The sequence below is a fragment of the Electrona antarctica genome, assembly GCF_951216825.1.
Source record: "Electrona antarctica genome assembly, chromosome: 11".
Taxonomy (NCBI): domain Eukaryota; kingdom Metazoa; phylum Chordata; class Actinopteri; order Myctophiformes; family Myctophidae; genus Electrona; species Electrona antarctica.
The window spans coordinates 46,381,154-46,393,016 of NC_136792.1; the positions used below are offsets into that span (position 1 = coordinate 46,381,154).

An 11,863-nucleotide genomic window follows, 5' to 3' on the forward strand; every position below is an offset into this window, starting at 1 on the left:
GTACGGTCCAGATGAGGCCGACGGCAGCCCCCGGTTTATGTCGTCACCACTTTAGTTTAGAACATGTCCCCATGACACACTCCCATGTCACGGCTTTGGGGCCAGGGCAGGGGGTGGTTAAAAGAGCGAGAGAGGGACGACGCTTGGGTCACTTTGGTCAGTGAGTCAGCAGCAACGGTTCACATGTCCCAACAGTGTCTAGTAGGAATCGTGGCACAACTCAGGACGTCAGTCCATGACACAGTATCAGTAGTTACAGGAAAGTAGCTTGGTCCCCCAACAGAGATTAACTTAGTAGTGCACCTTTGTGAGTGTGCACACACCTGTGTGCAAGTACCTAAAGCCTGACACACATACATACACACGTGCACACACACACGCGCACACACACACACACATTATTGTCCATACTTAAGCCCAGTGGAGGCACTTCATATGAAACGAGACTGTATATAACCTGACTTCCTAGGGCTGTAGCATGGCAGTTCAACAACAGGACAGCTCCAACTAGTCCTCTGTTGTTTAGTCTGTTCATTGTAGCGACTGTCCCTAAAACACAAATCCTTGCATCTCAAAGAGGTCATCGACACCTACCATATTATAAATAGTAACTTTATTACACAATTACAGCCCAAACATTGGTACAATGCACACACGCACACACACACGCACGCAATCCACACTAGTGTGTTAAGATTAAATTCAATAGCAGCTTCAAGGGGCAGGCAGGCACATCAGAAATGAGAGCCAGAAAGAAGAAAAATTATCAACGGCCGTCAACAATGAAGACCAAAATTCAGAAAGAAAAGCCAATGTCTTGAATCTCATGTATCTTTCCATGGAGATGGTGATTTTCTCACCAATCGTTCCCCCTTTGGACCTGCTATGTGTTCTGAGAAGGATTCAAAAGAGGAATAATGGTACTGTGTGTTGTGAAAGATATGAGAATAATAAACAGTGTACTGTATTGTTTACCAATCTGCTTTACGTATGGCACCTAATGCGGGAAAAACACCTATGGCTTCAGGATGCAGTGGTCCATAGAAATTAAATAAATTAAGAAAACTACATCAGGCATATCTTTTAAAAATCAGGTATAACTAAAGAGACAGTCTAAATACTTTAAAAATCACTGCTACAGCCCAATGCTACACTTCTAGAAAACTCTGCTAAATACCATATATAGAGATATTTCTATCACTTAAAATGACCCTCGTACAAGACAATTAGACACAGGCTAGACCTGAGGCAACAGAAGTTGGAGATTTTGCATACAACAATAACCAATTGTCCCTCATAATTTACTATATATGATCCACACGAGTTGTGGCACTGCCATTTGCCAATTTCCATTACAATGATCCACCTACATCGCCTCAGTCACAAATCAGACTTAACAAATGCTGAGAGAATATTGTTCAAGCCACCTTCCATCATGTCACTCATTTGAATACAAAGTTCTCCCGTTCAAAAACCTTGACCGATAAAGTCCAAGTGACATTTAAGATGTAGGTTTAGATGTGGATAACTTGATTAACATTTAAGGCTTTTTTTCCAACAAGGCTTGGCTTCAAGAGGAGAATGAATGGAACAGTGGGTGGGTGCGTGTGCCCACACCAGCCCAACGAGACTATAAGGACTTGAGGAGAAAACAGACTGATATACATGCTAGATCAATCTAGCTAGATTTATAACCTGCATACAATGGTTGGACATTACGTTTTAACTTTGTAGGTAGTAGATATAACAGCACAGGGTAAGGCTAGTGTTAGTGTGGATGATGTGCTCACTCACCACAAGCCACATAGACATAAGTGTCACGGAGTCACGCCTATTCATTCAGTTCACTTCCAATACAGCAGTAAAGTTGTGAGCAAAAGGTTTCTTTGGGGGAGGAAATTTAAGTGTCACCCCATCTTGCATTATTTATTTTTCTTGCATGCTTGCAAGTGACCAATTTGGTTTTTCACATACGATCACGTACAGAATAAACTGCATAACTGTTTCAAATCAAACTTTATAATAATACCTTTTCACATTAGTCCATTTCCTAAACAGGCCTTCTGCTCCCTTATGCCAATGTTGAGCATAACATTACATTTTCTTGGTTCTCAAACACTTGAGTCCTCCCTAAAAATTCAAGTAGGAACAATCTACATCAACAAAAACAAATATTGCAAGAACACAAATACCTCAGAAGCAATTTGATATAAAATCTGGGCATACACGACATATACCTGATAATGGTGGGAGAGAAGGGGGACAAAATGGGAAGAATTGGCCTATAGGATATCATTGTCCCCAAGTGACGCGCTGAACTGTTCAGTCACTACTAGACTGCCGGCTTTGTTCGTTTTCCTTTAGCATAACGTCAGGCCACAGGTAATGCAGAGTATTGTCAATTGACACATTGCGGCCACTTCTGAATTCCTGTTACTCACAGCTCTGAGCTGGATTCAACTGTTGTGCACCTCAAAAAGAGGTGGGCAGTCTCTGGGTCAAAACAAAATGCAACCGTCCTGTTGAGGCTGTGGCCGCTGAACTCGTATAGCAAATGAAAATTCAACATAAGGAAACCCTAAATCTTGCCTTTGGGCAGTGGGAAGGCCACTAATGAAAGAGAAACACACAGCTCTGTAATTAGCCTCAGAATAGAAATGTGACAATCGTATGACTATGCAGCTGTGACACAAGTTTATGAATGGACAGAGCGGCACCCCCATGCAACATTGTGGAAACCCCTTCATTTGATGCAAAGGTATAAGACTAGGGCTGTCCCGAACACCATCTGAAGCTTGGACTTGAATACTTCATTGTGATTGGTTAATTAAGGCATTCTATTGGTCTTTTATTAATGAACAGTAGTCCACTGTTTTGAATAACAGACCATTTGAACGCATGCATCAGAGTGTGAAACCAATTAGTCCAATCCTATAATAATCCTGCAGAACAAATTCTGGTAAATGTTACTTTTAAGCAGCAATCCAGGACTTCTGCATGTTTTATTGGCCTTCTAGTCACACGGCAGCCATGTTGTCAATTTTGCATTGAAAAAGCAGGGTGACAACGGGGTGGCATTTCGTTAACTTAATTGCAAAATGGCTGCTATGCGAATATGGTGAATGACGCTCACAGCAGCAGCATAGATGGCGGCACATGTAGTGTCACTTCGGGTCGACCAGGTAAAAATGTATGCAAATGTACTCATTAAAATAGACCCTACAATAGCATATATAATGGTATAAATAGATACTGTACAATGCTGGCGCTGTATATGTGGTGCAACCGAACAACCCAAGCAGCATTTTAACCGTTAGCAGTGGCGTTGTGTGTCTCCAAACACAGCAAACGTTTACTCACCATCATACAGATGGATAAAATAATTTATGGTTTAAAATAAACTCAAGTTTTGAGTTTAGTTAATGTTAATAATGCTTTATCTTGCAATGGGGGCTGGAGACACTATGCCTGGAAGCACAGTACACACTGGCGACAACATGGCTGGAAAAACCACATCTTTTGTAGTTTAAGATATTGGTAGCGAATGAGCTGTGGTTATTGGTTAGTGTCAAGTTAGGGTATTGAGTCAGCTAGTGAACAGCATGCTGTAATTTTTAAGTCTATAGATTTATGTACAATAAAGTATTCGATTACTGATTTTGGGTGTCCATTATCATTTCAAAGATGGATTCAAAGAAGCATTCGGGTCAGCCCTAGGTAAGACATAATGTTAAAGACCTGAGGAACCATTGAAAAAATAAACTAGTGTGGGTCTGTGGGAAATCAAGCGTTGAAGCAATACAACCGTGGACACGTTCAAATTGATCACTTGCGACATCCTTTAGGGACAAACGGGGGTTATTCCAATATAGGTGTTGGGTGTCAAAAGCTCAAAACGCACATTAAAGCGAGGATGCGCTCACGCTTTTATCGATAGCCTGGGTGATGAGCGTGGACACCTCCTCGAACGTTGTTGGGCTCCTGGGCCTGACCCGGGGGCCGGTGCATCTTCTCCATCGCACCCAGATTCTGCTCTGGGAAGCTAGGCATCTGGTAGTCCCCTCCTAGGTAGTCCGCTCCTCCCTGTGTCAGCTTGGGCTGGCCCGGCACCGGAGGAGGCCCCGCTGCTTTCCCAGGCCTGTACTTTGCTCCTGGGTGGCTGCAGTCCACAGATGCCCTCGGCTGCCCTCCCTGGAAGTGCATTGGGAGGTTGTCCTGAGGAGCGTTGCTACCGGACGTAGCCGGGATGCCGGCCCACGGGGGCTGCATGTAGTGACCGTTGCTGTAAGACATGTTGTTGCCGCCTGCCGGGCCGTTGCCGCCGGGGGACATGGACTGTGGTTTGTCTGTTTGGTGTTTTAAGGGGTAGGACTGGGCGGCAGCGCTGGGCAGCTTATGTGGATAGTTGAGGTTTCGGGTAGGAAATCCCTCGGGCTCAGAAGGCGGCGGCTCTCTCCTCGGGGTTTTACAAGGGTGGGCTCCCTCGGCCGGCTGCTGCATGTGGGCCAGCTGGTGCTGGGCCCAAGAACGCTGCTGTTGTAACTGCTGCATCTGTTGGTGTTGCATCTGTTGCTGTAAATGGTGTTGCATCTGTTGTTGTTTCTGCTGCTGCTGCATGTGCTGCTGCTGTTGCATGTGCTGCTGCTGCTCTGCATCCGTGTGATAGGCAGACATACTGTTCATAGCAGCCATGTTATGCTGTGGCGCGACGGCAGCAGGGCCCCGAGGCGGGCCTTTGTCCGGGCCTCCTCCCATCATACAAGCACTGGGCATAGAGCCTGACGACGCATAGATATGAGAAGACACCCTGGAGCTGGCGTTGATGAGCAGGTTGCGGCTGATGGGACTGGGGTTGGCGATCTGGCCCTCGCACACAGACGTGGTTCCGACGCTGGCCCGCGACTGGCAGAACTGGTTGATCTGGTTCACGATGCTGCTCAGGTCTCCGGGGTTGCTCTGGTGCATGCTGGACGCCATCGACAGAGGGATGGTGGAGGTAGATACGGTAATGTTTGGTGGGGCGTCCGCGTCGGGCAGCTTCCGTGACCCGTAGGCACCAGGCAGGGGTTGCTGCTGCTGGAGGCCGTTGGGGCCGGGGGCGACCGGAGGTCCTGCGCTCCCAGCCTGGGGAGGGGGCTGCTGTGGCCCTGCTAGGCCCTGATGGGGGTTCTGCTGCAGGCCTGGAAGCTGAGCTCCGTCACGGTCAGACATGTGCCGCAGATTATCCTGAGTCACTCCTTGTGGTTGTTGTAAAGCTTGATGATGAGGAGGAGCTGTCTGATGCTGCAGTGTCTGCAAATGCGAAAGATGCTGCTGTGGTGGTGGCACGGTAGACGAACATGACTGGCTCTGCTTTTGCTGTAGAGTCTGGGTGTGTGGCAAGCTCTGCGGTCTCTGAAGGCCCTGCGGGTGACCCAAGCCTTGCTTTTGTTGTTGTGACGTGTGCATCTGGGACAGGCTCTGTTGCCGTTGCAGAGCTTGTGAGTGAGCCACATTCCTCTGCTGTAAAGACTGTTGATGCTGCTGGGGCACACTTTGTGCCTGCTGCTGCAAAGTCATTGGATGAGCCAGATTTTGCTGCTGCTGCTGCTGTAATGCCTGTGGGTGCACCATGCCCTGCTTGTGGGCAGCCATGGCCTGGGGCTGCTGCTGGGGCTGCTGGGGTTGAGGAGGCTGAGAAGGGCCCTGTAGATGACCGCCAGCAGGCTGAGGAAGGTTTAAAGTGCTTTGGGTGGCGTACGGGCCACTGTGAGGATTCATCATGGACTTATGAAGTAGTCTCACGTGACTGCCGTCCAACTGTTTTATGACGCCTTTAGCGGGCGCACGGAGGACGGCCAGAAGGCCTGCTCTGGCACTGACCTGAGAGGGGTAGGGACTGTGGCGCTGGCTGGACAGAGACGTGTCGAGGCCGTTCACTGTGCGGCGAATGTGCTTCCTTTGAGGTACTTTGACACTGTTAGGAAATATCTGGATGGTCAGAGGGCAGTTGGCAATTTTCTTAGCATAGGCATCCAATTCTGCTGGAGTTGGATAGTTGGCAGATCTCATTTTCTGTGTAGTTTCCCCTGCAACGAGCCAGATAACAAGGAATGTTCAGCTTGTGTAAACTTGACTAATAAAAAAAAAAAGACATGACTCATTACTGTGGAAATATCATGACTACGAAGGAAGGAAACACTTACATTTCTGAAGTCCAGTGTTCATCTGCGTGCGGGAGAGAAGTTGTCTGGTAGGGTCACCTGGTGCTGGCAAACAGGCCAGCATGTCACAGTTCCACTAAATGCAACATGAGACACTCTCGCTCCTCACACCATGCTGGGGGACACAAGAAAGAGTAGAAAGAAGTGAGAAAATAAAACAAGACACGTCGCAGGTGTGAAGTGAAATGGCTTTTATATGGCATTTCCCCCACATTGACATTACAGCATGACCTTTTGCAAATTACAGTGGGTTCTTGTTTCTGCGTAAAGCCACCGCATACACGCCCCGAGGCTAGCAAAGACAGATGGAGAATGGCTGGCTTTTTTGTGGAATAAAATGGGAGTCAAAATGACAGCAGGCTACAGAACCCACCGGCTGACGTCTCCTAATCTCCGTTTCCTATGGGGCTGTGCCAACATAGCAGACAGTGAAAAAAGGAGCAATTTCCTCTTCAATGTATAATAATTAGGCTGTTCACATTATGCAAGGCCAAATTCAAAGCCATGTCTCAACCCGAGTGAAAATCATGCATTAATCATAGCCACTTAGCCAGCAGTCATTTAGTGATATTTTGCCAATCATCAGAAACATAGTACCATGAAATAAAACTGGACAAAATAAATAACCCCAATCTCATAGCATAATCATCTTAATTAGTCCATAAAGAAACCATGGTTCTGTATGGGTGAAATGACCATTTCAATGGTGGCAACAGCCTCGCAATGATTACCACAAATTTGCATAACAGGAAATAACTTATGCTGCGTTTTATGGCTACATTGTCAGCTTCAATCACTATGGTTCAGCTGCCACGGTTGGGTGACATGGATGAGACCTAGTACAGTACACCATAATCATCATTGCAGATTTGGCTGGATGAAATAAGATAGTATGTTTCAGTTTGATTGATGGATTATTGTATTTTCGTGTCCTGCACACACAAAGTGCCCAACCCTCATGGGTTTATATAAGACACTGTTTTACATTCACAGCATGTTTACAGTATATTCATAATAATAATTCTGTCTTCTCTCAAATCAAATGAAAAGTTTGAATGCGATGATTTAAAATAAATATGCAACTAAGCCATGTCCAACTACATCACAGTTTGTGCTTGGATGTTTTTGGCCTTCCATTCAGACTACAGTACAATACTTGAGAGAATGGGATTGAGATCATGTTGTATTGTATTGTATTGTATTGTATTGTATAATCAGTCTTAAAGCAACGTTGTTTCCATCAGAGTGAGTAGCCAACACCCCAGTACAGTACCCATTTGGACTGTAAAGAGATCCTACATAACTATAAAATCACCACAATACGTATTTGTTCAAAGTTATTATTATTAATTGACGTGATTATTTTCGATAAAATAACTTTCTGGTGGAAAACTAGTTATGAGATTGCGTTTGTATTAAGGGCGATGACACACGCTTCCTGTTTGGTTGCAAAAAAAACTCAATCTCCCAAAGTCGGATGATTCATAATAAAGAATGGTGCTACAGAAGAGTAAACAATATACGATATAACTATCCTTTCACATCCCCTCGACCATTATTGTAAACAAAATTGCCTTTGATAACAACCAGAATCTAAAATGTGACGTATCACATTATTAAAACAAAACCTAGCCAAGTTCCAGATATATTAGCAAGTCTGGTAGCTAAGTAACGTTAGCCGGATCTAGCCAGCCAAACCCGGCTGCTGTATGTAGTTAATGCAGGATTTTTAGCTTACCGGTAGTTGGGATTTCCCTTCAAATAGCGATCAATTCAGCAAACAAACAAACTTGAACCGGCCTAGTAGAGTCTGTCATGCCAGATCATTGTCAATGTCTGGAAAATTAATCTCAAGGAGCAGTTGAAATGTGGCACAAAAAGGCCAACAGGGTCTTATTAGCGTTAAAAGGGGTTACCACCACCACCACCTCGAGTCAAGCACAATAAATAAGCCAGCAGTGTGTGAGTGGACGCTGCTTCTTTGTGCTGGCGGTGAGTGGTGACCAGGCCAGCTGGTTGGTTGGCTAACAAGCTAGCCTTTTCATAGCTTCTATACTCTACAGTCACTGAGCCAAATAATATGAAAATGAACGTTTAAAAACACAAAAACACTTACTTGTAAAGAAATTCAAGAGTAAGGGAACTTCATTTTGTCGAGAGACAGTATTGTTATCTTGCTCATTGGAAAGAAAAATAAATCCCCCTGCCCTGGTTGCTTTCTCTCCGTCCCGTGCTGCTGTGCTGCTGACTACGGCAGCAACATTAGTGCACTAATAATGGAGCATGCGCGAAAGCGAACACTGTTTGAGGACCAAACTGTTGTGCCTTTTAGGTGGCAGTGTTGGACGCCTGACTGAAACCTTTCTAAGGTCCATTATTTATTCGGCATTTTTGAGCTCACTGACTCACTCGCCTATTAGTTTGCATTGCACAGTGCGCTCAGTCTGCTATTTTTGGGAATGTTTTTTGAAAATGTTTTGAAATTATAACTGAAAACAAAATGTAGTAAACAAGAAATAAAGGGACCCTTAAAAATGTGCCTGACTCTGTTGACCAAGTCTGTGACCCCCTGTCTGTGACCCACAAATGGGTCCCGAGCTATGTTTGATTGATTGAAATGTTTATTTCACAGTATGTAGAACAGTAGAATGGGTACATGGGAAAGAACTAGTGGTTCTCATAGTATGTCTATGGTTCTCCGATGGATTGTACAGTCCGGGTAGGGAATGAGACAACATTACCCCAGGTGAAGGAGTTTAAGTATCTCATGGTCTTGAGGGGAGGACGGAGAAGAATATCAGCCAGAGAATCTGAGCAGCAGGGGCGGTATTGCAGTCGCTGTACCGCACTGTTGTAATGAAAAGAGAGCTGATCCAGAAGGCAAATCTCTCTGTCTACCGAGCAATCTTCGTTCGTTGGTTAACAAGCTAAAAGCAATTGGTTTCGATAGCACATCAGTGAGCTGGATGCAATCAAAGCAAAGCAAAGCAAAGTTCATTGTTTACCCAGGGTGAATGGACTAAGCTCGAGATGCTTGTTTACAGCCAGGCCCTGCTCATAGAACATTTCATGGTAGGGGTTCAATGCCTTGCTCAAGGGCACTTCAGCGGTGGTAATTTTAACGTGCCGGTCCGGGGATTCGAACTGGCGACCTTCCGATAACAAGACGGCTCCGCAAACCGTTCGGCCACCGCTGCCCCTTAAATCCTACCTGGAGGTGAGAGAACAGATGGTGGAGGTGAATGGAAGTGTCCCCCCCCCCCTCCCAGTGAGCTGTGGTGTTCCACAAGGCTTTACTGTTCCTAATATATGTAAACGACATGACATCAGCTTGTGACTGCAACTTGTTCCTGTTCGCAGATGACTCGGCACTGCTAATCTCGGACAGGAACAAACTGCAGGTTGAAAAGGCCCTCAGCTCTGAACTCGGTAGAATCTGCACCTGGCTCGCTGATAACAAACTATCTTTACACCTGGGAAAAACTGAATCCATTCTCTTTGGATCTAATAGTAATCTCAGCAAGGCAAATTACTTCTTGGTTAGAGTGGGTGACAATGTTATCACACGTAAAGATGAAATTACCTACCTAGGTTCCATCCTGGAGGCTAATCTTTCTGATGATAAAATGGCCACCAACGTAATCAAAAAAGTCAACCAAAGAACAAGATTCCTTTACAGGATCTCCTCACTGGTCAACAAAAACACCTTGAAGACCTTAACAGGAGCCCTCGTACAAGGTTTATTTGACTATGCATGCACCTCCTGGTACCACAGCACCTCAAAGGCCCTTAAAACTAGGCTCCAGACTGGAATGGCTTAGGGTCGACGACAGAGTACAGCATCTTGCAATGGGTCTGGTCCACAAGATTTGATACACCACCAAGATACCCGTCTAGATGTTAACGAAGTCCACACCCACAACACCAGAGGGAGTGCAACAAACCATGTACAACCCAGATTCGACACAAACAAGGGACTAAATTATTTTCGCTCCTATGCCACCAAAATGTGGAACGCCCTAACAACAGTCATTAAGACATGCGAATCCCTTGACTCCTTCAAAACCGCTCTCAAAGGGCACCTACGGACGGCTGCAATTCGAAACGGGCCCCCGTAAAATCTGAATCCCCCCCCCCTTTTCCCCTCACTGTATATGTTTCTTTTCCCTTTTTACCTCCTTTATGATGAATTTCTGTTCTGTTCTTTGACTATATAGAAGTGTCTATTTGTACGTCTCTAAATGTTTTGATGAATGGGCGACTGTGGCTCAGGAGGTAGAGCAGGTCGTCCAATGATCCATGGGTCGGCGGTTCGAATCCCAGCTCTTCCTGTCTACATGTCGAAGTGTCCTTGGGCAAGACACTGAACCCCAAATTGCTCCCGATGTGCTGGTTGGTACCTTGCATGGCTTCCGCTGCAATTGTTGTATGAATGGGTGAATGTAATGCACAATCTATGTAAAGCGCCTTGGATAAATGCACCATTTACCATTTATGAATTGAACAAGGTGGACCCTCTTGTAAACAAGTGTAATGCTGGGTCGTCCACTCACAGTTAACAGTCTTTGTATTGAGTTTGTGCTTGAAATGTACTGTAATTCTGCAAACTGTTAATAAATATTTCCTATAATAATCCTACTCTCACCTATGGTCATGAAGTGTGTGTCATGACCGAAAGAACATGGTCGCGAATACAAGTGGACAAAATGATTTTTGTTCGACGGGTGGCTGCATGGCATCTCTCTTAGGGTGAGAAGTTCAGTCACACGAGAGAGACTCGGAGTAGAGTCGCTGCTTCTTCGCCTGGAAAGGAGCCAGCCCGGACGTCTCCCTAGGGAGGTCCTCGAGGCACGCCCCACAGGAGACCCCGGGGCAGGCCAAGGCACAGATGGAAGGATCACATCGACTCACTGGCAGTCTGGCCTTGAAACGCCTCGGGATCCCCCAGGAGGAAGTTACTAATGTTGCTCTGGAGAGGGAAGTCTGGAGCTCTCTGGTGGAGCGGTTGCCCCCACAACCCGACTACGGATAAGCGGTTGAAGATGGATGGATGGATGAATGGATGGTAACTTCTCATAATAGGCTACTCACAACGGATCTACGACGTGTTGTGAGCTTGTATGGTGTCATATAGTATTTCAACACATATCCTGGCCCTGCAAAATAAAATATAGGCCTACACACTTCTCTCACATTTGTATTGAAGTGTTCATTCAACCTGCAAGTGGTGCTAAAGGACAGTTCAAAACAAACCCCATTGTCGATGATTCATTCACTGAAGCATAAGATGAATGGTCCCTGATAATTAACATATTTTTTTGAGTGGTGCAACCACTCCCTTACGGAGCTATGTGTTTTTTGATTGATTGATTGAAATATTTATTAACAGTTTGCAGAATTACAGTACATTTCAAGCACAGACTCAATACAAAGACTGTTAACTGTGAGTGGACGACCCAATTAAGCATTACACTTGTTTACAAGAGGGTCCACCTTGTTCAATTCATCAAAACATTTAGAGACGTACAAATAGACACTTCTATATATAGTCAAAGAACAGAACAGGAATTCATCATAGTGTGGCTCGTGTCTGGGTATGAGCACGAAAACAGAATGGTTGTTTTTCACCACCTGTGCGCAACCTAACGCACACACAAACA

General features: G+C 45.4%; 1 protein-coding gene across 1 annotated transcript; it reads right to left on the reverse strand.

The window, feature by feature from the left end:
• Positions 1–596: 596 nt before the first annotated feature.
• fam222bb (family with sequence similarity 222 member Bb) lies at positions 597–8,498 on the reverse strand. The gene is made up of 3 exons (XM_079515020.1): positions 8,320–8,498; positions 6,186–6,318; positions 597–6,068 (listed from the first exon to the last, which is right to left on the reverse strand). The coding sequence occupies exons 2-3, from the start codon at positions 6,265–6,267 to the stop codon at positions 3,928–3,930; spliced, it is 2,223 nt and encodes a 740-aa protein (XP_079371146.1). The 5' UTR covers positions 6,268–6,318; positions 8,320–8,498; the 3' UTR covers positions 597–3,927.
• Positions 8,499–11,863: the final 3,365 nt, after the last annotated feature.